Raw genomic sequence first — 27,482 nt, 5'->3', positions numbered from 1 at the left:
TTTTGTCTAATGTCACAGTCCTTCCCAACCATCTGCTCTTCTCAGAAGAGCATTGGCCATGGGAGATGTCTCCCCTTCTTGTAGCATTTAATACTTGTGTCTCGGTGGAAAACCACCATGTTGAGATTCCCAGCTGTTTCTTGGATTGTAAGCACTCAGAGTTTGCCTGCAGCAGTTTTGTTTGTGTTAATTTTTAAGGAAATAAAAAAAGTCCTTCCTGTATGTCAGGTTTCTGTGGAAGAAAAACTTCAAAAAATAAGTGTTTTATTTTATAATTGTGATAAAGAAAAAGAATGTGGTTTTGATTAAGAAGCTGGAAAATATTGCAGAAGAAAAGCGTAAAATAAGAAAATACAGACTTTAAATATCTTTATATCAGTTTTCTGCTCTAATTGTACAGGGTGTGGTAGTTATCATTTGGGGATTTCTCTGAGGCAGGTGTCAGAGATGCCAAGCCCAGAGTGGTTTTCTGTTCTTTGATTTTTGTCTTCCTCTTATTCAGAGGTGGCTTTTTTCTTTTTTTTTTTTCTTTTTCTTTCTTGCTGACTGGATGAAATTTCAGATTGCATCTCAGCAGCTCTCTAGCTTCTTTGCTAAACATCAGAGACCTCTCTTGTGGCATAACCTTGATTCAGTTGCTCTGGCATCTGAGTGCCAATTCCCTTTTAAACTGCATTCATAACAGGGGTCATAGATCTCTGATTCTACCCATATCCTTGCTTGCTCTGTCTTATGAAATCGATCGATTTAATTCATTAGCTTTAGTGTTACCATATTTTTTAGGGTAATTTGACTCACAGGAGTCTTCAGAGTCTTTCCCTATGTTCATTAAGTACGCAGTGTTTTGAGATAAAAGTTGTATTCCTGCTGGAATTTATTTGGTGCTTGACAGAAAAGGCAAAAAGAAAGATCCGATGAAGGGTAAAAAAAGCTTCTGCAGCCTGAGAAAAGTTATACCTCCTTTTCTCCTGGCCAACTGGTGGAGCTAGCTGAAGTACTTCAGTCTCTGATTCCTGAGTGATGGGAGCTGTGACAGCAGTGGTGGGAGATGCCACATGTCAATAGGATGTGCAGATTGCTGGAATTTATCAGCTGAAAGGGTGGGAATAGGTTTTTAGCTGCTTTGCTCCCAGCTTTATCAGGAAAACCTATTACACATACAGAGAGATCAGCTGGAAAATTGAATGGGTATTTTGCTTCTCTAACTTAACATTGCTTTTGACAGTGAAGAGACAACCCCCAGAAACCCACGAACTGCAGTACATATTTATCAAGGAGTATCAAGGGGAATCAGTTAAATCTTGTGTTGTGTTCGTGTGTGAACAGTCTGTCTGGAGGGTTGTGTTGAATTCCTGACCAAGTAGTGTTCATTACATGCTCAGCTGCTTTATTGGAAGTAATTGGGTAATGTGTGTCTTAGAACCCCCACTGGAGACGATGAGATTAATGTCCTACTAGCTCTAACTTTAATAAGCTGATAACACTAACCAGTTACATAGTTGCAGTTTCGTAACACCTCCTGAGAAACATAATCATTGTGGTGCAAAATGAATAAAGAGCATAGGCTGACTTATTTATTTATTTATTTATGTTAGTTTTAGATATCTGATTGCAGACAGAAGATGGTAGTCAGCTAGCTGTCGTTAGGACTCTTACTGAAGCCCTTAATGTTTGAGTGTCTAGACCTGAAACACCCCAGTCTGAAGATGTTGTCTTTTTGAGTGTCTAGACCTGAAACACCCCAGTCTGAAGATGTTGTCTTTTTTTTCTCCCCTGTATTTAATTATTCAGCAACAAAAATGTAGCACTGTTTATGTTAAAGTCCACAGGTATGTATACAACAATATAAAGGAAAGATTTTTGCATGTGTTACCAGAATTGCTTCTTCCTGTCGTATGGGAAAGGAAAACAAATTTTGTTTTAAACTTGAGTACATCACCTGAATTCTGAAGTCAATGAGGAGAGTAGAAGTGAAGGGTGGGGCATTTTGTTTTTATTTTAGGGGATTTTTTGTTTTTACTTTTGAAGATTCAGCTCTCAATCTGTCTCCCTGATACAGTTTTCTCTGTTGTGCCTGGGTCTCCAAGGAATTCTTCCTTAGAGTATAAAATATCTGTGACTTCTTTTTTTCTATGGGGTGGTAACAGTGCCCTGAATAGATTAGAAAGAGAAGAGACCAGCAGAGGAAGCTTATTCTAAGAACATGAAGCTAAGGGGAATGTTTGCTTCAGTATGTACATTTTGGTCCCGAATAAAGCGATGACTTGTCCTGGTTTTCCTCTGCCTAATACTAGATATGAAGTTACAATTGGAAAACAGTAATAGAAAATTTTGCATCACTTTCAACTGGTTTTATTTCAGTCACTGGAGCAGAGAAGTGATGTACCAGATGGTTTTATGCATACTAATGACAAATGCTCTGCAGATCTTTACATAAACTGTGACAGTTCAACTCTCCAGCAGCTTTTCTTCTCTGCTTTTTTCCTGATTAGCGTAGAAGTCTTTGAGACTCCCGAGTTTGAATACAGTTCTTCTCTGTTTAGTTTAAGAGAGTGAAAGTAACTAAGCAATAAAGAATGAGGTAGGTCGCCATGTAAGACTTTTATAGCTGCAAAGCAGGTATAAGGAAGCTGAACATTTGACTTCTGTTAAACTTCTGTTAAAACTAAAAGCAGTCTTTCAAAATACCTACCATAAGGTTTATGATTGCTTGAAATTTCCAACCTATGCTTAATAGGATATCTATCTGTTGGGGGTTTTTTCCCTGTAACTTTTACTTAAAGTTATCAGTCCTATTAGGACTATCAAGCAGATTATTTTTATTTTTAGATTTTACTGCTGTGTTAAAAAATGAATATTTTTTTTCTGTATATGGGCTAAAGATGTTACAGTCCAGTCTTATTAAAACTCAGGCATGTATATGAAACTGTGTAATTACTGATTTTTTTCTCCATTTTTTAAATTATTAAAATAATACAGGAATTTAATTATTTTTAAAATATGCACATCAACTGGGGTTTTTGTTTACCCCTCAAATATATTGTGTGTATGATGGCAGGACAAGTTTCTTCCTATTTGGAATAATAACCCAGGGCTTTCAGCACCACCTGTTAGAAAGTGGTTCTATGTTAATGATTGTGTGCACAAAATTGTTGCCTGTCACCAAAGGCAGCATGAAAGGGTGCAAGTGTAATGCAAATTGTGTGCTTGCTCATTTGTGTGTGACTGATATAAATGCTGACCATCATTGGAAAACTGGATTGTAAAGAATATGTCTTGTAAAAACACGGAACCTGGACTGTAACCAAGAAGTCAGTCATCTAACAGCTTCTGGCTACAAATGTCTTCAGGTAAACCAGTGTATCTGTGATCCCCTGGCCCCTGGTAGCAGACCTTAATTCACTCATTTCTTTTGTTAAGGTTTGAAAAATTCTCACCATGTCCCTTTAAGATTTCCAAACCTGAACTCCTGAATGCAAAGAGTAGTAAGGTAGAATAAGGTAGTTCACATGAGATTGTTAGTAGGCATGGGAGTGGGTTTTGTTTATGTGCATGGTTGTTGGCCATGCAAAGGTATGCACCTCCAGAATAAGATATAAAGTATGTGTGTCGAGTTTTTCAGTTCTTAATAAATTGAACCCTGAAACTGTAACACTTGTCTTTTCTCCTTATGCTGTGTGCCTGTAAAAAGGTGTGGAAAATGTAAATCACAATTCCTCTAGAGATTAGAATTTTGAGTGCATCCTGCACAGTCTTCCTAAAATGGAAAATACAGGAAACAAAACTAAGCAACAGAAGCTGACCAAATACAGAGCAGAACACGATGACTAAAATGCTTGTTTTTCATTTAGGATTATCTGGATGAAACAGAAGAAGACATTGATGATGTAGTGGCTTCTCGTTATTCAAGGAAACATGGACATTTGACAAGTGGATTATCAACAGTAAGATCTCAAGTAGAAAACATATGCTTTGTCCTTCCACAAAAGACCATTTGTTCCTCCAAAAAGGAGTTCTAACTTCATACCGCTTAGCAGCAGATTGTCTTTCATCCTGCACTTGAGAAACATCCTTTAACATTTAGATAGTTTTTCTATTATATTTTTAATGTTGTTCAAAGCTAAAATGCTGTACTCTGCAGCACATGGAAAGATAAATCATTCATACTCATCAGCAGATTTCCTCACATGCTCAGGTTACAAGCAAGCTCACATTTGGAGAAGGCAAACCAGGTGTTTGCAGTGTGTGACTCTCAGCTTTGCAGAGGAGCACTTTATCTTAATTTACTTGAAATAAAGAGAACAAGGCTGTGGTGGGATCTTCCATCTCAAACCACTTTCTGATTGTTCAGGTTCTTGGGACACAAATACTTGTCTGTTTTGTTCGCATAAATACCACTCTGTGGCATCATTGTCCATCTTCCAACTTAGCTTCTCTCATTCTTCGTGACATGATTGCTATGCCAGCCACATCTGAAAAGTATTTCTCTTTACAGTGAGAAAGGAGATACTTGGGGATGTTTGTTGGTGACAACTTTTCTACCTTCTGCAATAATTAAAGTATTTTTCTGTTATATGCTTTTGTTTCTTGTCGTACCCACAAACTACATACTGTAAATCAGATGTCTGAGTCTTGCAGTTGTCTCAAGTGTTGCAACTTAATGATGGTTTTAAAAAGGATAGCTGCATTTTCAGGTTGTAACAGGTACTTGAGATGCAGCAAAACTGGTGTAACAAGCCTTATGCAGTTCATTATGCAGTCTTATTCTCTGGGAAAGAAAATGGGTGATAAAAGCTTTTACCATGTCTCATTTATGACTAAGTGCTGTGTACCCCAGTTTTGGGATCTGACACTTAGGATGTGGGCAACTGAAAGCATCTTCAGAAAAGTGGCGGAGCCCTCTCTGGCCACTCTTCTTCATGACTTCTGCCTAAGAATAGCTCTGGTCAGCACACAGAGTATCAGAAAACTGCAACAAATTCCAAGTAGAAGGTGAGAGAGTTGAAAAGGATGAGGAGAGATGAGAAGTCTGCATGCTAAAAGGGAAGAGAAAATTTGGTCCGTGGCAGTAACCAATGAACTGTCCTTTCTAGACTGCATCCACATTAGTCCCCATGCAAGCAGGGCCCGGGGAATGCTGCTGAAGTTCTTGATCCCAAGGAGATGGAGTAGGCTGAATCCAAGCTTGGCTTACCTGGGGAGGAGAAAGGGCTGAGAAAATTGCCATCACAGGGCATTTCGGTATCTTACATTTGGCCCCATCCAGACCCTTTTCACTTCTGATCTATGTAGTTCACAGAAAGACTGTTACAGCAGCGTTGTGTGGCACCGCACACCAAACCAGACCTGAGCAAAAGTGGCCTGTTGACACTGGTCTAATTAGACCCACTTACCCAAGGATAACTATTACTCGTTGTCTCCAATACTTTTTGTTCCCATGGATTTTATAGACAAAATTATTTTTATTTCCTCTGAATATTGATACGAGGTTGCAGGTGCTTAAGTGCTTTCTGTGTTTAGGCCACTAGTTGCGGAACTGCGCTTAGAGAGCCTTCCCTCTCAGTGCTGTAGGCAGCCTTCTGTCTGTGCATTGGGTTTTGTCCTTTGCTGTAGATTTCTCTTTGACCTTTTTCTTAGGCAGAGCACAGCTTTTCCAGAGCTGTAGGTCTAAGATAATCTCACGTCTGAATGCTCTCGTTTCTCTGTATTCACCGTGACATGTTTTATTAATGGCCTGCATGCTATATTAATGGCCAAGTTGTGAATGGTAAGCTGCTTCTCCCTGTGAAAGCAGGCTAATTTTACAGGTTTTGGTGGGTTTTGTTCCCATTAAGTGTGTGTTACTGATGTTTCCCCTCTTTCTTACTTTTTTGCCTTTACTCTGCTTGGCTGAAGCCTTTCAGCCTTCTGCAGTGTATTGATTTTTTTTCATCTACTTACCTGTCAAATAACTGTGTACTATTAAGTCACATTGAAATAATGTTATTAATGAACAGTAGGCTTTAACTGCATGGATTTCTTTTTTTGTTTTTTCAAATGTAAGAATTTAAAGGATAGCATGGGTACTCTGATAACAAGTATTTGAGTTAAAGGAAGAAATATTTCAAAGGGTAAAGAAACTTGAAATCTACCTGTAACATGAGTAAGCAAAAATGAAAATGGAAAGTGACATTGAACAGGAACTGTATCTCAGCATTAGAGTATTTTTCTTTGTGTTTTCCTAAAGCTAACACATGAACTTTGTGTTTAGTTTTCCCTGCATCCTTCACCAGTTCCTCTCCCAAGCATATTAATGTGTCATTGTCAAGACCCATCAAATCAGTGAGACTGAATTCTTCCAGTGCCTTACTGCAGCGATAAGATATGATGCAAAACAAGTATAATTCTTGGTGAGCTACTAAAATGAGGGTCTGCATCCTTCATATGTGGTGGCCGTTTACTACTTACGAAGCTGGAAAATGAGTAGATTTCTTAAGGTCATTACATTTAGCATATGTAAAGTCCAGTGTAAATGCCACAGAACAGGGTCTGTGGGAGAAGAAAGTCAAGTATATTAAATACTTCCACTAAATTTGTGTTATTTTGTTTGGAGTTTGCAAGCAATTCAGAAACTGTGCTTACATAAATTCTAGGCTCAGTGGTCATTTATTTGTTCAGGACTTTCAGGGTTTTTTTACCCCAATCATTTATCCCTTGCTGCCCACTTACCTAAAGATCAAGAAAAAGAGTATTTGGATTCAGCAGGGAACAACTCATCCACCTCCTGGTGTTGGTATAACCTTGTTTGTTTTCTGAAGTGGGCACAAAAATTTTACTTTTCTGTTACAGGGATAATTTTGTAGCATATACTGTTCACCAAGGGTGTCCAAAGATGCCCATTTTCACATATGATTTAGGTGAAATGCATAAATGATAAAGACTGGGATTTAGCTTGAGGCATATTAGGAACAGGAGGAAATATGATGAATTTGTTTGTGTGTGTTCATAATGCTCTAGTAATTTTAACGAGTCCTGTTCATGGAATTTCAGCCAATTATGCAAAGGATTAAAAGGACAAGCATTTTTCTTTTTTCTTTTTCTTTTCTTTCTTTTTTTTTTTTTAAAGGAAGGATAAAGAAGGCCAGCAGAAATAATAAAAAAAAAAAACCCAGCACTTTTTTTTGCCTTTTATTATTCCTATATGACATATAAAATTAACTTTATGGGTAATGATTGCTTGTTCTGTTTTTTCATGTCTGTCATTAAATTATTGACACAGGCCTGCTTATTCCTCCAGCTTTCTGTGCTGCAGGGCCGTTAGGCGAGGTGCTGGGAGAGTTGAGTTTTGTCACAGACCAATTCTTTTTGTGTGGCTCTTCCCCTTGACTGTGCTCTTCCTTCCTTCCTTCCTTCCAGCAGCTGGAAGAAAGCGGATCAATGTGTAGTTTCCCTTGAGGTCTTTAATAGAGATTTCTGGATACTGCAGTAGCAAGCAGAGGGATGAAAATATTTCCCCCCATATTCTATTTGTTCCCAAACAAGCATCATGTTTCAATATTTGTGTGCATTTTTCATTATTCTTACAAACTCCACAGATAAATGGATTTTTTACAAGGGTGCTGATTCTACCAATATATGAATGCTTAGCTTTTGACTGACTTAAGTGAGGATTGTCTTCATGCAGACGTGAAGACAAATCCAAATACAAACCGATACAAATCCAAATCTGCTGAGCTGGTGTTCTAAAATGTAATTTGTTTATTTTGAAACAGCCGATACTTCATTTCTGTTTAATTACCTTGAGCTCTGTGTCCTTCAATACTTGAAGTATATGGAAAACAGCACTTCTCTGATTTGCTGGTAGCTTTTTCTTGCTTGCTATGGCTTTGCAGTACAAACTCCCTTTACTTGTCTGTGTAGGTAAAGATTTACTTATTGCACTTACTCTTTCTTATTGCAGCTATCTAATGGTCTTTTCTCTTGATCTTTTGCACTGCCTTCTTTAAAGAACTCCACAGAAGGCTCTGACAGAAAATGGATGTATTTAAATGTGCCTGAAACAGATGGTGATACTGTGAGTTCTCCTGAATCCTCTGCTTAGCTTACTTTTAAGGTTTCTCTCTCTTTTCTCTCTTTTTGCTGAAGACTGTACCTGTGTGTCTTGCAAGGTTCCTATGTGTTAGAATTTAGATGGTTTTATATGTTTTTGAGCTCAGTGACTCAAAGGAAAACATGCATCAGATTTCTCAAATGCCTTTAGTTCTGGCAACATGCATATTGCTCTGGTTTTCTTTAAAAATATTTAATTCTTTCATAATTGCAATCTTTTGGAAGAGGAAATCCTCATAGCAATACTCTGCATGGTATGAGTGAAAAAAAGAAATTGAGGAATTACATGTTTATGTTGCAGTGGAAAATTTAGTGGGATTATTGCTAAAGTTTTTTGGCTTTAGGAAAATTGCAGAAATGGTGGATATTGAATTTTGCTCATTATTGTAGAATTGCTGGTGAGAGGTGGGTGTCACTTTAAACAAATATGGTTTTATACCATCTAGTATTACAGGGAACCTCCTTATAACTTTTTCTAATGGTTCTATCAGCAGCTGCCTTATGAGACTCAGTAAAAATTAGGTGGACAAGTGAGCCAGACAGGTGATATTTTTTCTGCTTGGAACTTACGTGAGCTTACAGTTTATGTAGCCCGTCTGCTCTTCAGTTCATGCATGAATTAAATGGTGGTAATTTAGATTTAGTCATGTTTATAAATAGGCTTCAGTCCTGCACGGGAAAACATCAACTGTCTAGACATTTAAGCTATCATTAATTATAGTTCTCATTCCCTTTCACATCAAATGGTGGTATTCTTGTTCCACGAAATAATCTGTTTTCATAGCAAGTCCTAACAAGTGTGATAATATTGCAAGGCTGTAGCTGCACAAAACCCCCAGATTCTGGAAAAGAGTAATTTTTTAAGCCTCTAAGACCTTTTTCTCTCCCCCTCCAGACTAGCATTAACAGCATGCTGAGTGTATATAGTGAAACTGGTGACTATGGCAACGTGAAGGTCAGTGGTGAAATCCTTCTCAACATCAACTACAGCTACAAAACAGGTGCCCTCAATATCCTGGTGAAAAGTTGCAGAAACCTGGCTCTTGCAGATGAGAAGAAGCAGAGGACTGATCCGTAAGCACAAAGAAGAATTTCCTTAAACTCTGCTAGTGGTGTCCTCCACCATGTCACGTGCTGTATTCTGGGGTTGCTGTATGAGCCCGAGAATTCATAGGATCCAGTTGCTACAAGGCAGCATTCTGATGATAGCTGGGTTTGGATTCCCTGTGGGAAATGCATTTTCAGTATGTTTCTTAGGGCAACATGTGCCTGTTCTGGGGAAAAAATAAGATTATTTGAATTATCAACCTGTTTGGTAGTAAAAGGGAAAAAATATGAAGGAATAGGGAGGTTGAAATTATTTCTTCTAGAATCAAAACTAAAGTATGTAAGAGGAGTAATGTTTGGGAGGGATGGGGGGATAGAGGTAACTTTGGTTTCATGCATCCATAGATTCACTTTGCAAAGACCTTGTTTTCTGAGCTTCTCATTATAGTTTTCAGTATAATTTGTAAATTCTCTCATGAGGAAGCAATAACTAGTATCTCTAATCATGTGTAATCCTATAGTATGTAGGGTATGAAGTTCTTCACTCTCACATACTACAAGAGGGAAAGTGTTAGCAAAGCTTTCTGCATTTCTGAGGATAAGTAAATTAATTTAGCTCTGCCTTTTGTTATTCTGATCCTATCTGACTAACATTGCTATGTTTGTAGATAAAGACAAAACCTTTCCATGTTTCACACATTCTGTGTTACGTATGTATGTTGTTTAGACTGCAAAAATTAATTTCCACATACGTGTTGCTGATGTAGCGATGTCAGGTCCTTGCTCAAACTGATCATTTTTATTCCTTACTAATAATTTCCTACTTGATCTGCAGATATGTCAAAGCATACCTTCTGCCTGATAAGTCCCGCCAAAGTAAACGCAAGACCAAAATTAAAAGTAACAGCACCAATCCAGAATTTAATGAAACACTGAAGGTGAGAACACTGTCTCTCTCTCAGGCTGGGATGAATGTTCGACTTGTGCTTATAGGCATTTTCTATATGTGTTCCAGTATGGGAATTAGAATTTGGAAGAGATGCCTCAAAAGGGAAGGTATTTAAGCAAAAATTTCTAGCCTATGAGTTGTAAGTTCTGGCTTTCAGCATTGAGGAGGTGTTTTTCTTTGGTTCTCCTCTTTGCAGGTAAAACTTGTATTAGTTTCCATAGATCTCTTTCAAAACTTATGTTCCCGTCTAACCTGAGCTCAGATTTGTTAAAAGCACCTTAAAGATTTCGTATACCCTAAGTTAGCAACTAATGCTGCAGTAAAGCTAGTTTAAAGCTTCCCATCTAACTGATTTTTAAGGTAAATTAAATTTTTCCCATAAGATCTGAATTTCTCTGGAGGCTTTAATTTATTTTTAAAGCAGAACTGACTTTGGTAAGAAAATGCCAACAACAGTTTCACTACCTGCCTTCCTAAAGAGCTGTGGTGAAGTTAATTTTCTGTTGCAAAAGGCAATGACATTAATTTCTTGAGGCCTGGTGGAGCACAATGCCCAGACTCTTCCTCTCCTTGCTGTTTACCCACATCCACTACAGAGGGTGAATTTTTTTGAGCTCCTCACAAGCATCTTACTCACCACCTCAGCTCTGTGGTGCAGGTGGGAAGGGCAGAGTGTCTGCCCAGTTCCCTGCCTGTCTGGTACCTGGACTGCAAGGCTCCTGGTGATTCCCCATGGTTATCCTTCCTGGCAATTGATGAGAGTTATCCCAGCAGGCTGTCATGAGGCCTGAAACTTTTTAGTTTGTCCTGACATTTGGTTTTTTTCTCTTTTGTAATTTCAGCGATGTTTTAAATAACTTTCTTAAACTAGAGGCTAAAAGATGTTCCCTGGCCAGTATACTTGGCTTAACGTGGCTACAAAACCATTCTGCAGATGCACACACTTGGTCTGGCCAGACTGCTTGCCAAGGGAAAGTCTCTTGTATAGCCTCATTTTTAAATGGTTTGTAGTAAAGTTAAGACTTGCCTGAACTGGAAAAAAAAGGTGTTAAGACTATTTAGCAAGGAACGTAGTACTGAACATGTTTGTTGGTAGAAAACTTGCTGAGGATGGCACCTGGCAGCTTGCTAAAAATGCGAATTGTAACAGAGGGCTTGCTTGAATTGTGGGTAGGTAAGCAAGAGCTGCATCTGTTCATCCCAAGTGTAACTACTGTTAAAAGAAGAAAAGAAAAATAATTAAATCTGTCTGTATCTTCCCTCTTTGACTTTTATCCCATTGTTGCTAAATACGGCATCTCTCACAGTGGAATTGTTGGCATCTAGGATTAAGCTTTGCAGACATATCTGTACACAAATAGCCTACTTGTGTGGCTGGCCAACTGACCTGACTGTTTCAGCTTTTGGAGAATACGTGTCTGTGTCCAGACGTTATTCCTGATGCAAAAAAGAAGACATCTGGGTCTCTTCAGCTAACACTAGGAGAAGGGTGACTTTCAGGGAATTAATAGGCCTTTTGCTAAAAGCAGTGTGTGCAGAGCTAGATTTCCAGATGTTTATAATTTTCTGTGTATTTGCTAAAATACAGTGTTTCTTCAGAGGAGTTTTTTAATAGCCCAACAGTGGTTCTTAAGACTGATACGCTTGGTGCATGCTTTGCAGATGCAGTTTTACTTGTTCTTAGAACAATTTTTTGTAAGTTACAAAGATACAATTGAAAAGGAGATAACACTATTTCTAGGAAGTAGTGTATAGCGGACTCTTTTTCAGAGTGAAAGAACCAGTGGGGGTTTCTTCTTACGAACTAAACTTGGATGTCGAACTGCTTCTTTTACATAGACTTATAAGAAATGAGCAGGTTCATAGTTTTAAGCGTCACAATTTACTTTATAGTCATAAATACCCAGTAAGTAATACAGAAAAAACACAATTATGATAGTAACAATTACCACTGTATGTATACTGCAAAGAAGAGAGTTAGATTTAACATTGTGAGTTTTCTGGCTAGATCAATCTTGTTTGCAAAGAAAACAAATCTTTCATGCTTCATTTGTTAGCTGCTGTGGGCTTTGTGAAATTGAGCTAGAGCTATAAAAGGCTCCATGGAAACTATTATTTCTGCTTATTCTGAGAGTTTCTTTTACTTTTTTTCTGTTGGTAGTATGTCATCAGTCACACACAGCTAGAAACCAGGACCCTGCAGCTTTCTGTCTGGCACTATGACAGATTCGGACGCAACAGCTTCCTTGGGGAGGTGGAAATTCCATTTGATTCCTGGAACTTTGAAAATCAGTGTGATGAGTGGTTTGTGCTCCAGCCCAAGGTAAGAGTTTTCAGGGGCCAGTGAATGTGCTGTGTAGCGAAATTACCAAGGCTTAGTTATTTTTCCTTTGGAATGTGTTTATAAAATGGGACTTTATGAGTGTCTAATATGGTAATAAAAATAATATCTTTGTTCTTTATTCAATCAAATCATATTGGATTTAAAGTCTTTATGAAAACGGTAGACATGACTGGCTACTTAAAAACAAACAGAAACCCCACCTTTTAATAAAGTATAAGTTCATCTCGTAATAAAGCGCAGTGGAAAAATGACCTAGTTAAGAAATTACTTTTTAAGAATAGTACATAAAACAAGGGACTTTCCTACCACTCCCCTTACTGAACCCTTAACAATTTATTAAAGAAATAGACCTTTTTTGGTTTCAGTTTTAAGTGCTTTACACCTTTCAGCTGTGACAAAATGACTTCTTAACCTCTTATTCACCTTAACTAGGAAGGTACAAGATAAAGCTTCTCAGCAGGCAAATCAATTGGTCTCTGAAACAAGATTGTCATTGCACTTAACTAAGGATAGGACGACTTCTGTGTCTAGGGCACACTCAAAAATAAACACTTTTGCCAAAGCAGGAAGAGGTTCAAAATGCTATTGTAAGCTAGAGGATTAAAGGCTCCTGCCTTGCTTGCAGCCAGAATCCCCAGGCATTCCAGTGGCTTAGACTGCCGTTTCAGAAAGAGTGTTTTTCTTGTTGCAGAAAAATCCAAGGCTGTACCGTAAGCGATGTGGAGATTGACTCAGATGACTTGTTCGCTCTGTGTTCCTTATATTTAAGGAAATAGTGTTACATTTCAGATTTCAGGAGGGTGTGTTTGATTTGTGCCTTTCTCTCAGATGGGAAATGGATGTGACTGCTGTATAATTGATTGCTAGGTATAGTGCTAAGTGGGGCCTACATCTAAACTGTCACAAATTTATATTTTAGTAATTAATTTGCCAGAAGATACATAAGGAAATTGGTCTCTTCTTTGAACACTTACATACTTCACACTTTATAAGTGGCAAGGAGGATCATTCCGAGTTTTCTAGTTCAGCTTTGTTAATAAGGGCTACCGTGACCACCAGCCCTTCCTTCATGGTCCAGGCAAAGTGAGACCAGGACAAGAAAGTGGCAAACATGTTTCAGTCAACACTGTGTCCAGGCCAAAATTATACTGTCCTCCTTACAAGCTTACTTCATGTAAATTGCTTTCGTTGGGTTCCCTTGAAGTAGAAGAAATGTCTACTAATGTCTAATAATCGCTGTCATAGCTCTGGCTGGTGTCAGATGTTGCTATTATACGGTACCCACCAGTCTACAACAAGAAGATACACATCCAGTATTTGTTTTGCTTGCAGTTTTTGCGCAATGTGGGTCTCAAACTGAGCTTCTTCTCATACAGTAGTTTCTTTTCATCTCATGTCAGTCTTAGGGGATTTGTGTGTGTATGGGTGGTTTCTTTTAATCCTAAGGGGAAGAGAAAAAAATAAAAAAGATAGTCACGAAGCTTTCCTGCTCAGGAAAAAAGTAACGAGGCACTAAGCGTTTAAACTATTCCAGCTGGAAGGTGCTGTCTGATTATTTCCAAACCCATTAAAAGGATTTTTAAATGAGTTCTTTTTTACCAAAGAAAGCAAAGACAGAATTGGTCTCTGCCTCCTAAGTTGTTGTAAATAATGTTTCTAAATTTAAACTGCTGCTAAGATTTTTGATCAGCAAAGGTAATAATATCAATTATTGCATTTTGATTTTTTTTTAAAAAAAGCTCAGGTTAATACACATGCAAATCACATGCTGTTCTCTCATATGAACTGCCCGATAGAGACAGGAATGGCGGTGAAATTCCCCAGGTTTTATTACACTTTACTTGTCATTTAGCTGCTTTAGTGAAAAGGTTGGAGACTTTAAGACCTACTTCTGTGAGCATTGAATGTCTGTTTTCAAGAGGAGTGTGATTAAATCAGAAAAAGATAAAATAGTTCTATTGTTAAAGAGGGGGCAGAGTCTAGCGCCCTGTTATGTATATGGGTTTGGCAAGGAGGTTGACAAATTGTTCCTGACGTAAGAACTTATACCATCGCTTGTCCACCAGTAGAACAGAAAAAAATAATATTTGCTGCCTTCATGGGAAACTTGATCCTAAACTTGCATAGTTTAGACCACAAGTGAGCTGTCTGACTGGCAAGATTTAGATGGTGTGCAAAGTATTCCACAGCCATTTACCACAGGTTTTCTTTTGTCCTCTGTTGAGCAACTGGCATCAGACACTGGTGGAGATAGGACTGTTTGAGAGTCATTGCAGGAATGCCTGTTTTTGAGTCACAAAAGGGCCGTGTTATCACTAAAACTGCTTTGTTCCCTGTCCCATCCTTAGCTCCATTAAACATGGTTAGTGCCTTAGCCTGGAGTCTGATATGAAGGCAATGATGACTCTGTGCGTATTGCTGTATGTATTTCTGGTGGATTTTTTTTTGGTTCAGTTTTCTCATGATAATAGACTTTTGACTTCTCCTGGGGAGTCAGGAAACAAGCTGAATGCATCTGAGAGAAATACTGTCACAGATCAGACATTCATCTATAAGCAGTTCTTTAAAGGCTTGTGTGGTACCTTGGAGTGTGTCTTACAACACTTGAGGGTCCTCTCCCTTTATACATATGCTTTTTCTGCTGTTATAGACATCAGGAAGATTTGTTTGTTTGTACCCAAACCAAAGCACTGGAGCATGTACAGAAATGCAAGCATCTGAGGTAGTTCCACCTCCTTTAGTGACATCACTGAGTGAGGTTAGCATATGCCTGAGTTTTTCATAGACCTGATCTCTAATGTAAACGTGCAAGACACATTTTTTCACTGCACTCTATTTTTCTAGAAATCAGTTTGAAGTGGCATAACATGTTATCCCTGTGTTGTTGTATCTTTTGTTTTTAAAATGTAGTTTCCCACTTCGTAAAATGTGAATGGAAATTCAGCACACATCAGTGAAGGCCTGATGTTCATCAAGGATGTTCTGAAGCACACTGAATGCATTTTTTCTGACCAAGATTCAAACATTTATAAAACAAAAATATACAGAAATAGTAGCTGTGTAGAAAAGGAGAAAGACATTGGGAATAACAGTTTTCAATATTTTTTTTCTATTTCAGAGCTATGCTCTGCTCTCTTCCCTTGCGTTTGTTCCCCACACCTCTGTTGCAAGAGTGACTCAGGAATGACTCCTCTAAAATACATGAAACTGATTATGGTTTAAAATACTGATTGGAGGAAATGAGGGCTGAATGTCAGCTTAAATTAGCTACAGCTTATATGTCCAGAAATAAGTTTGAGGGTTTTTTCTGTTTGTTTGCTTCACTTATTCATGTTAAGATATCTCTCTCCTTTGTGTGTTCACTGAACAGTGTCTAATGCCACGTTCTTCTGGGAGCTTGCATTCCCTGGCTCATAGTTTTCTGAAATATGATTGCATTCAGTCTGGAATGTCTAATTATCTGAAAGTGGCTTGGTATGTTTAAGAAGTGTACTGTATCAGTACAACAAAATTAAAATCAAAAGGTGAAAGATTAACCGTAGCTGGATTTCTGGGGGTTTTGTTTGTTTTTTTTTCTTTTCAGGTGGAGGTTGTGACAGATGTTGGGCTTCAATATAAAGGAGAACTGACAGTTGTTTTACGTTACATTCCCCCAGACAGAAACCTAATGCTTCCTCTAGGGCAGTTTCAAGGTAAAACAAACATTAATGGCAGCATATGACAACATCCCTCTGAGTATTAAAAATCCTCGTCTAGGGTGAAGTAATGGTATTACTGAAGATTGAAATCATACTTAAATATGCTAGTTGTCTTTATTTGTGGAAATTTTGAACTGTGAGTATTTTCCTCCTGCTCCATCCTCTTCTGTTACGTTGATCTTAAGGAGAGAGAAGTGTGCAGTCAAGTGTTGATGCATGGCTGTGACCTAATTAAAAAAAATGCAGACATTAGATAACACGATTGAGGGCAGCCACATAGAAATGAATAGTCTGTAACATAGTCTGTGGGTTCTTTGTTCAGCTAGTTATATACAGCATATAACTGATCAAAATAATAACTTCACTTAGTTCTTCGTGCTTAATTGTCCTTAAGTATACCTATTTCCTCATTTTCACTTTTTTTTTTTACACTGTTTTCTTTGCTCTGTTTTACTGTATTACTGCTGTAATTCAGTCCTGTGAAATATTATTTTAATTCTTTAGGGTGAGCCATTCTTTTCATCAGCGATGAATAGGGGAAAACAGTTACTAACTTTTCACATTGTAGTAGCATGAAGCACAGCAATCATCTGAAGTGAAGGCAATCACTGGGTAGCACCTGAGTGTATATGTATATACCAGACACAGATATAGCACTGTCTTAGTGATGGTATTGCTTGTTAGCATTAGAATTTGATAGATATATGACGACCTTTTTTTTTTTTTTCTTTTTTTTTGGACAGTTGACATTCCCTCCAGTAATTCCATGGTTTTCTCTCTTAAGAGCTGATGTCTAAAAAGTGCAGATAATCACTATCTGCATTTTTTTAAATTAGTACGTTTTAACATCACTCCTGATCTTTTTTTTCTGATTTTTTTAGCCTTAATGAGTGTGTACAATCCCTGCTGATAAGCCTTCTAGAATCTGCAGCAGCAGCAAGTACACGTGTCCTCATGCTGCTGTTTGAAAGCAGTAGGGTGTCAGTGAGCACTGGTCCTTTGTCATGGTCTCTGAGGAGCAGTGCATCCTTACACACAGAATACTTCTGGTGTATTTCTACATTTTAAGCTTTGGGACAGAGTTTTTTATACCTTTCTTGTGATGTAGGGCTGCCTTAACATCAGTGGTGGAAGTGGATTCTGAAAAGAGGGTAAGACATACAGGACATGCAGTTCTTTGCGTTCAGCATAGTAATCCACAAATACTTACCAGACAGTACTTCAGATGGGGCACCCTATTGTGTCCAGCAAGGACTAGCTAGTTACATGGTCAAGTTCTTTATCATATATGGAGTGATTTTTCTGCCTCAGCCTTATTAGTTTCTCTACCCGTAGAGAATTAGAATCTCCTTATAAGTAATACTTTAATCCCATCGCATTAGATGATTTTTAAAAATCTAGGAAAGACAATCTACATTGCCTACAGCCTTGCAATGTATATATAATTTCTGATGATGATGTTGCAACTCTATTGTATGTATAGGAAAGAAGACCTTTAAAAAAGGAAAAAAGGGAGACTCTCACATGCCAGCTGGAGGTATATTAGAAGTCCTCATCAAAGAAGCAAAGAATTTAACAGCAGTGAAATCAGGAGGCACATCCGACACATTCGTGAAAGGGTTTGTGGGGGTTTTTTTCTCACCATTTTTTTAATGGCTGCACTGAATCACATTTTGGCTGACCCATTTTTTTTCAATATGCCTCTATATGTGTGTATGGAGTGTCAGTCCTGAAAAGCAACTGGCACCTTGAAATAGTATGCTGAAGAGAAGAATGCTGTGGAATAAGGGCAGAGAGGTACGACTTGGCCCAGCGGTTAAATACAATTGTATTTACATACCACTCAGTCAAGAAACAGAACTGTTCATACATAAGTATCCAGTGTGCTGATGTGCATGCTGTTATAGAATATAATGTTTAGAAAAGAAAACATTTCCACTGAGTTGGTAGAGAGAGGTAGGTGAATATTCATCACTCCTGAAGGCAAGAAATTGTAAATTAGGGCTCTCACACTGGAGATGATACCTGATCTGATGGTGGCATTTACATTTTCAGTAAATTGAAACTGTACATATTTTTTAATAAGAGGAATAACCAGACTAGTCCTGAATAAGAAACTTATTTTCAGGAAGATAGAAGTCTGTTTGGATTCCCTGGAAAACTGCAAATAGCACCTATAAAAGCTGGCACGCTCCATCAAGTTGAGCTTCTTTCTAATGGATGTCACCTGAAACATACAGAAAAAGAAAACTGATTAAGTGTGTGAGGAAATTCTGTTTTGATTCCAGTAAATATGCTAAGTGAGAAAAGAGTTTTCTCACTTAAACTATACATAGTTTTGGGTTGGGGTTTTTTCGTAGTGCTTAATTGGGAAAGCTCTTTGGCATGCAGCACAGTGTCAAGGCGCACATTTAAACCCTGAGGATTCCAAGGAAGTTTGTCACTGATTTCAAACATAGCGTCTTAACTCTAATTTAGTGTCTTGTTAACGTTTAATATTCTTTGACAGAAGATGTTTAAAACTTCTGCTCTGATGGCTTTCAGGTTTGATTTTAAAGATGTATAATTTTGAAAAGTTTAAGGTCTGTGTCATGTGCCTGTATGCATGTGGATACATAAAAATATACAGAGTATGACATATATGCACCTTTTTATTAGATAAGCAACATTTTGTGTCAGACAGTCAAAATCCAAACTATACAGAAAATGTTACATTTAGAATATACCTGTTTTGAATAAAATGACCATAATCCTGCATACCTCATTATACTGGATTTTTCATAAATGTAAGTTATATGTTAAAAGTGTTACATTTAGGAAAAAACAGATAACTTAAAGCGTTTCTCTTTACCAGTTTTTGCTCTTATTGCTAGCTTTCAGAACTGCTGACTTTTAGATATGCTGTAGTTCATTAGTAATGGTTTGAGCATTGTTACTAAATGGAGATCATAGAAAACATCCCAGCTTTAATGCCTTGGAGGAGCCAACAAAATTTATCTTGATGTTGTAGTGTGATTCAAACTATCACTAAGCTCATAGACGTCATGCAGAAAAGTTTGAGCTGTTCTTCCTATGCATTTGTTCTCCCATGCCATGTTTCTTTTCCTAACATGTGTGAAGGCATTTCCTTTTACTGAAAACAGACTGTCTGATACCCCTGCAGCTCGCTCCCACCTGGAGGTCGCAACAGACTTCAGGGAGAAAATGTTGTCAAAGTTTTTTTACACTAGCAGTAGCAAAGTGGGGCAAATAATTCTTCGGACTATAATTAGTTAGTGGTGTCAGCTACTGCTGACGTGGATCATTCAGTACAGTGCAACAGGACCCCGTTTACCTTGGACTGCTGGTCTGCCATGTGTCATGGCCAAATGCACAATCAAGTTGCCATGAACCAGTTGAGATGCTGCAGTGGTCTAAGCTGCACTGTTAGCTTGAGGTAATCTGGCATAGATTAGCCCACAGTTAGCCTACTGTAGTAACTAGCTCATGTTTATTGTCAAGTAAAAGCCTGCACAGGAATCCTGATCGAGGTCTAGTGATGCAATTTGTCTGTATGTCTGACCCCTTAGTGTTTATGTGCGACCACATAGTTACTGCATTAGCTTTGCTGAAGGAGAAGGTACAGACTGAAAATTTGTAGAGACCTCTGATTTTCAACTAGAGTATTAAATTCTTCTAGTTTCACTAGAGGAATTCTCCAGTGAACGTGAAGTGTGAAGAACCTGTCAGACTTCACAGCTTTTGTGTTTCTGCACTGAATGGGGCTTTAGGCAACTCAAATTAATGATGCAAAGCTGCTGAAGTTCCTTCCTTATCAGTCATTTTCATTTCTTTCTGGAGGACCTCGTGTCCTGCTTTGGGAAGGACACTGGATAAGGTGATTCCAGAGGCTCCTTCTAGCCAGTGTTTTTATGATTCTGTCCATATTTATCCTCACTGAATTAAAAAGATGGTGGTTAAGACCCAAGACTTGAGGCAAGGAGACCTAATTCAAGTTTCTGCTGGTGATAACTGATGAACAAACAGAAGAACAAACAGAGCACAAATGTGAAATATGCACTTCAAGTACATGCTAGATATATTAACAGTGGGAAGTTGGGGTCCTGATCCCATTTAAGCCTCTATATGATTGTAATTATATGTTAATATTATGTGACAATCACTCTACATACTCAGTTTTCCTTTTCTGTATCTCCCAGATACCTACTCCCAGATGACAGCAAAGCTACAAAACACAAAACTCCCATAATAAGAAAGAGTGTGAACCCCCAGTGGAATCATACCTTTGCTTTCAGTGGCTTGAATTCAAGGGATCTACATAACGTCTGCCTAGAGCTGACTGTGTGGGACAAGGAGTCGCTCTCCAGTAACATTTTTTTGGGAGGTGTCCGTTTGAGCACTGGAAATGGTGAGGACCCATCTGACTCATGATTGCTTTCCTTATGCTGCTTTCTTTCCTCACCCCACATGATTCGTGTATATGGACAGAAATGTTACTGAGCATATGGCAAGTATGTGGGAACTTGGGGCAGTAGACAAGAGAGAGAAGACATGTAATCTGTAGATTAGTTCTTTCCTCCATTGAGTGAGACACAGAAATTTGGTGCCCAGTTGTATTTCTGCACAGTCTAGAACAACTGGGAATACCTTGGAAGTGTTTCTTAGCATCCTGGTGAGAAGGAGGAGACTACTTATGTCCAGCAACAGCCTTTCTGCTGACAAAGGTGTGATCTGGAAGAGGCATGAATCCGTTCCTCCTCTGTTAGGACAAAGTTTCTTGTGGTGCAGAGTGGGGAGGTTTATGTGCCTCTGTCCATGTGCCACAAAGTTTAATGACAAGCTGGTGCTCTCCAGGAGCCACCTGTTTTCAGTGTAACTCCCTGTATAGGTGGTGTAAAGCGCTTATCATCTTTCTTATACACTGTTGGAGCGAATGAGCAAGGATGTTAAATAACTGCTTACTAACATGGAGAAATACCTCGTGTTTTTATAATTGCCAGGTGTAAGTAATGGTAAGGAGGTCGACTGGATGGACTCTCAAGGGGAAGAGCAGCACCTCTGGCAGAAGATGATTGACAGTCCGGGAGCTCCTGTGGAGGGGATATTAATGCTGAGATCCAGCATGGGAAAACGCAGACTCTGAAAGACTTTAACTACTGAGGGGTACCACAGGTACTCCTGACCTCGGTGGTGTTCAGGCTTTCGTCACTTTGCCCATTTGAAAGTGGGAAAGTTGTTGTACTCTTTGCCTTGGAGATTAAGGCTCCAAGTGAGATTTTAATGCATTCTGCACTTTCATGCGCATGTTTTTAACCCAGGCTCCTTGTACGGATTATGTTTTACCTGAAGCCAGTGAGAATATGACCTCGTACAGAGATCGGACTGGCTTTCTCTGTCCCTTCTGGTGACTGGTGTGCAGCTGATGAACACCTCTGCCTATGGGGAGCACAAAGTCAGAAAATTCTCTAGTTAGTAATTTTGTAAGTAATGCCTGGCTTACGTATCTCCTTCTGGGTCAAAGATGGCCTAGGAGACAGCAGTGATACCATAGAAGCAGATCCAGGGCAAGTCTGTGCTTTGGCACTTGAAAGATAAGAAGCCATAATGTTGTGAAGGATAAGAAACAACGTTCCTTTCTCATGTTTGCTTGTTGGGCTGTGCAGGGTGGCAGGCTTGGCACCGGGCAGCTCCCCAAGGAAGGCCAATGCACTGTGCTGCACGCTAGAAATAGGCAGCAGGTGAGCTGGTGTACGGTGCTGGTGTCCTGGCATTCTCTGGGTTAGTTTAGTGCACCGTATAAAAGGCAGACTTGGTTCAATGTAATCAAAGAGCCTCTAATGAAAATAAATCATAACAAATCCCCAGTTTCCAGAACTACATGGCATTACTGTGTTTTTCATTCAGCTGACAGCTCTAGCCAAGACCTTCTGATGCCATACAGAGGGAGTATGTTCACATGCCTGTCCCCATCTCATACATCGCTGAGATGAGACACATACTGCGTTTGGAGACAGTTATCTGAGACCTTCATTCAACAGATCATGTAGCAAAGTGACGTGTAAAGCACAGGCCAGACTGATTTGCACAACCGTGGAATTTTCTCTGAATGTGCTGGGATTCAAACACATGCCCATTCACATTAATTATTAACCAGAGTAGGTCTTTTTTTCTCCTGAATATCCCCCTGCAACTTAACAGTAGATTTAATGATAAGAGTGAGGTTTGGCCAATTCAATCATTAATCTTATTAACTGTGACAATTGTTCAACAGTAATTCTGCTACTTGGTTTCCTAAAGTGATTTTACACCTGCTTAAATCCACCAACCTTTGGGGACTTACACAGGTCATCTGTGAAGAGCATACTGTTTTGAATAGTTGTTGTGGGCTACTCCTACCGTAATGAGATAAGATTATAATCTTTTTTCAAGGACAGCACATGTCTGCTTGCAAGATTGGATGATAATGTAATTGTGTGGCATGTCATTGCTCAGGGTATAAGACAAAGGAAGATCAGCAAACTGACTGAACAACATTTCTTCAGAATTTTCCAGAATTAGAAAGCTTCCTACTTGAACTGGTAAATTAATCTGTAGCCATTCTACCTTTTTTATTCTTCTCCTCAAATGTTTTATTTTTGGAAGTAGTATTAGTACTAAGGAAACAAATTGAAATATATGGAAATACAATCCTTACATAGATTACTGGAAAACCCCCAAAATTTCAAAGAATGTATCATTCCCTGTAGATCAAAACATCAGTATTCAAAAGATTTCTGTGAAGAACAAAGACCATAAAATCTGATTTTTTTTTGAGATACAAATGTTGTTCTTCACAATCAGAACCTGCAAGAAATCTAGACTGAACAACAGAATATGAATAGCCAGAGTAACGACAGCTGGAAATTTGATATCTCTAGCTGTTTTAGTGTACAATTATGTACATGTATTTAAAGCTGAATCCAAAACCTTAAAATGTGATGTCCATTCCTTTTTTTTTTAGGATATTGTATACTGGTTTTGGTTTGAGTGACTTGCAACTGTGGGGAAGGTTACAAGCAGTCTTTTAAAATCCTAATACTAACAGATAATTTTGTTGTTGTTAAAAACAGTATCTTAGTTTTAATAAAACAGTTTGTTTCATTGTGAATATTTTCTGATATGACTTTAAAAAATCATTGGAGGTACTGCTTTGCCCAGTTTGAGATCCACAACTTTCAGAAATTACCAAGTCCTCTTTGAAAATAAAATTCCCTTGGAGAATCTGTTTGGGAACCAGAAGTCAGTACTTGCTCAAGGAAACTGACTTTATTTTCCTTCTTTATCAATTCTTCATTTTCTCTGAAGTTCTGCTCAAATTGGGCACTGGAGCAAGTGTAGTCTAGTTTTAGCTGTCTTTTCATTTTATGCCACAGATGCTGTGAACTGATAAATCAGAGCACAAATATCAAGCACATACATTTATGACCATTTTCTTATCATAGTAGTCTTCCTTTAAGTATTAGGTTTGGGTTGTTGGGTTTTTTTGTATCAGTATCCCCAGTGAAACCAAACATAACTTTTGCCACCTGAACTATCCCTCCCTCTAACAGAACTAGTCTGAATTTTCTTGGTTGTTTGTACTGCAAACCTTTATTTATTTTGGGAATAATAATATTATATTGACATAGAGGAACAAGCTTGATTTTTCACTTCCTGGAAGTTGATTCAAAAAGGTAAAGCTTATTAAATCTAAAGAAAATGATTCTTCAGGGCAAAATTCCAGCTAGAGTTGTAGAGGAGCACTGGGCAATGGGATAGTTCTGTTTCATTTCATTTTGACGGTGAAAATGGGAAAAATAATAAGAACACAAAAAATCCTCTGAAGTGGGACACCAAAATGGACACCTTTTTTCTTGCAAAATTGAAAACCTTAAAATAATTTTGAACTGAACCAAACCATTTATTTTTACATGGAGTACAAGAGTTTGTCTAATTTTTGAACAGTATTTTCTAACCACCTAAGCATGAACATTTTAGCTAAATCAAGTCTTGCTTTGAAAGGAAAGTCTGTGCTTTACTACATCTTCTGCCTATTTTGGTCCTATGGTAGAGTTTGTGGTGAATGGACTTGCCTGGGAAGTGCCACCCAGCTCATACGCAGGCTTTTAAATTCTGCTTTTTCCTTCCAAATGGCCAAAACTTCACTCTAGGCCTGCACCTGAAATTATAGACCCGGCTATGAATAGGCTGTAGTTGTCAACTGCAGTTCAGTATATGAAAGGAACACTTTCACCTGAGAAGTGGTTTCAGCCAAGGCGGTTGTGTTTGCTGTTGATAGGATTTGGAGTATTACGGTGGAATTACCTTCTAGGTTAGCTGTGACAATTCTGAATTATGGTAGCATATAATAGGTATCACACTCTGCCTCAAATGAGCCTTGGAGGGATGATGAGCATCATATCAATACTAGAGCAATTTGGAAAGCTTTGCTTTTCTATGATGTTATTGGCACATTTGTAGGAAACATCTGATTTGTGGAAAATGTCTCATTTAATTGTATCTCTTACATCTTTGTTCTCTTCCTTTACAAAATTGATTTATGGTTTGGAAAAAGCACAAGATGATTAACTGCAGATGTGATTTCTTGTTTCCCAGATATTTGAATTAATTGCCTATAATTGTGCATCATCATGTACTGTGTGTTACTAGGCTGAACAAAAAGACACAAAGCCAGGAATTAGGCCAAAGCCTTCCTTTTGTATATGTATGTTTATGGTATTGAAGACACATGAATGGTTTAGTCAAGGTTAATTTTTAGGAGAAAATAGCCACAATTTTAATATTGATTCATAAACTGCTGTCCTGAGTAAACAGACACAGCAGAGCTGATATTTCTAAAGTATTTTTCCACACAGACTTGAATAACTGAAGATGCGTCAGTGGTGAAGAAATCTTCTCTGCATTGCACAGTGTATTTTAGTCTGATACATATTTTTCTAGCAAGGTAACTACAGGGCTTTCATCACTATTTCTTCCCCCTTGTGATCAGATTTTGAGGGTTTGACCCATTAAAGAAGAGTAAAAGTGCAACTTTTACTGTAAAATGTCAAGTGGGGACAGTAAATAAATCTTTAGGCAGTGTGGTTATTGCCAGCATCCACCAAAAAGAGCTGATGCTGAGGGCTCTCCAAGTTCTGCCATCAGACTTTAGTATCCAGCCCTGCTCTCCAGAAGTTTCTCTGCTCACTTTATCAGCTATATGGGGGCTTTAGGCTTCTAGATGTTGATGCTCTCACTCGCATGCTTAGATGCCAAAAGCAGGTCAAAATACGTTTGAAATGGCCTCCCCATCTCCTCCACCTGCATTGTTTTACATTTGAGCAAGGGTGGGAGGAAAGCTGCAAAGCCTCTGAGGGATTCTGTTGCCATCTTCCTGTGTTGGAAATCCAAGTATCATTGCCTTCCTTGAATGCCTTTTTAGATGCCACATTTTGATCCTTCTTTCCCAACTGGATGCTTTAGCAGATGGTTTACGAGAGAAGGCATCGGGATGATGAGCATGTTTTGATCATGATGCATTAGACTGGAAGCTTATTCTTCTGTGCATCTTCCAATGCAGATTATGCTAAGGTAGCATGAAAGAAGCATTTTTTAATTTTATTTTATCTTTCTTGTCCTGCCTGGTTAGGCCCTGCCAAGTGCATTTATTCAAAGTTGTAGTCTGCAAAACATCAGCTAAACTGTAACACCAGAGCAGCCATTGAGCATCCACTGGTGCTAATTGATAAGAAGAGGTAACAGGAAGGTTGCATTTAGACTGGCAGAATTTTGGTTTCTTGAGGGATATGCACATTGCCCAGCTTCAGGCACATAAAGTTTGCAGTGTGCTCTGTAGAGTCAGTGAAGAGAAAGGCTGCTTGGATCTCTTACACCTTCAAAACAGAGCTGAGTCCTATTTCCACAGCTGTCTAGTTTGTGGATTCACATAAGATAGTAAGGGTTGTACCTGTATCTTTGTAAGGGTCCCTCTTTCCTTCACCCCTCACTTCAGTTCTGCAACCCTCACCAGAATGTTCTACCTGAATCTGGATACACCAGTATCTGGAAGGAGGCAGCATGCAGCAATTAAGTGATAGTCCCACTTATTTTCACCTATATGAGGCAAAACCTGAAATTTTACTTCCCTAACATACAGTACTGATTTTCAGCACTTTGCAACAATGGCAGAAGTAATTATCTCATGAGAGCTGGTCTATGCGCTTTGTCACCTCTTTTTTTTTTTTTTTAATAGTTTCTAGAAAATTACAATTATTTATTTATTTTTATTAACCCTAGAGAAATGGTGTTAGAACATGTGATGAATTCCAAAATAGGATGCAGACTTCTATTTGTAGTGGTGTTTTTTACTATAGCCCAGCAGGAGATACTGAGAAGCACGCTAGCAGAACCTTAGCACTGTGTGCCATGAATTTCCTGCCTGGTAATTTCATGTTTTGCAAATGCTGTTTGAGAAGTGGCATTAATACAGTGTTAATTATACTGTGTATATTGACACTGACACCGGAAGGTGAATCTCAGCTTGCTTTTTAGGTGTGTTTTAGGTTGCTTTTGAAACTTACCCTTGCTGCATCTTGGGCCTTTATTTAGATTAGTTATTTCAGCAGGTCTACTTTGTGGCAGTAATATATATATATATATATATATATCTGTGTGCTACTACTCCTGACAGCTCCGTGCGTATTTTTGAGGATAGTTCTAATTATTAAGGTTTGCCTACAGCCAAGTGTAGTCATTCATTGTAGCAATTAAGTGAATGTCACGTATCCCTCGTTCTGCCTTTGTTCTGCTTAAGATCTGTTGCTAGCTCTTTGTTTAATTATTCTGCTGGACATGAACAGTATTAGCGGTATGTTAAGTTCTACCCAAGTTTAGACAAAACAAAATGTTTCCTGCCCAGAACATTTTTGTACTACTGTGCACTGTACGTTCAGTTTTGTGGACAAAGGTGGCTGGTAATACATTTGCAGCTGTTGTCAAGATTACTGTTCTATCTGTTAAATTAAAATACTAAAACTTTGCTGTGTCCTGTCTCTCCTAAAATGCATTACAGCAAGCTATAAGAATGTCTCCCAGGAATATCCCACATTATCTCACTGAGGTAAAGACATTACTTCACTTACATGTGATGAATAATGCAAGAGGCCTGGCCTATCTTCAGAGGTGGGATGCCATTGAAAGTGTCACGCTCTCTGCTTTTTTGTTTGTCCTAATTTCTACACTTCATGTGTTTTTAAGCTATTTTTTATTTCACAAGCATTAAACCTGTTTTAACATGCAATTCTAAGAATAAGGGAAATGCAGCATTCTCTTCCCTCTT

General features: G+C 38.4%; 1 protein-coding gene across 2 annotated transcripts in view; it reads left to right on the top strand.

Moving 5' to 3' along the window:
- SYTL5 (synaptotagmin like 5) overlaps nucleotides 1–27,188 on the top strand; it is a 94,424-nt gene extending 67,236 nt beyond the window's left edge. Inside the window, exons 10-18 of one of the 2 annotated variants that reach the window (XM_055703027.1) lie at nucleotides 3,852–3,944; nucleotides 7,988–8,053; nucleotides 8,984–9,162; nucleotides 9,971–10,073; nucleotides 12,246–12,407; nucleotides 16,012–16,120; nucleotides 17,610–17,745; nucleotides 20,326–20,534; nucleotides 21,127–27,188. In XM_055703027.1, coding sequence (XP_055559002.1) covers nucleotides 3,852–3,944; nucleotides 7,988–8,053; nucleotides 8,984–9,162; nucleotides 9,971–10,073; nucleotides 12,246–12,407; nucleotides 16,012–16,120; nucleotides 17,610–17,745; nucleotides 20,326–20,534; nucleotides 21,127–21,269 — 1,200 coding nt within the window. In that variant the 3' untranslated portion in view covers nucleotides 21,270–27,188. The remainder of the gene's footprint in view (nucleotides 1–3,851; nucleotides 3,945–7,987; nucleotides 8,054–8,983; nucleotides 9,163–9,970; nucleotides 10,074–12,245; nucleotides 12,408–16,011; nucleotides 16,121–17,609; nucleotides 17,746–20,325; nucleotides 20,535–21,126) is intronic. The other variant, XM_055703028.1, reaches the window with a different exon arrangement.
- The last annotated feature ends 294 nt before the right edge of the window (nucleotides 27,189–27,482 follow it).

Source organism: Falco cherrug, chromosome 2 (genome assembly GCF_023634085.1).
Source record: "Falco cherrug isolate bFalChe1 chromosome 2, bFalChe1.pri, whole genome shotgun sequence".
Taxonomy (NCBI): Eukaryota; Metazoa; Chordata; class Aves; order Falconiformes; family Falconidae; genus Falco; species Falco cherrug.
Note: the sequence above shows the minus strand (reverse complement) of the source record. Positions and strands in the feature narration are given on the sequence as shown.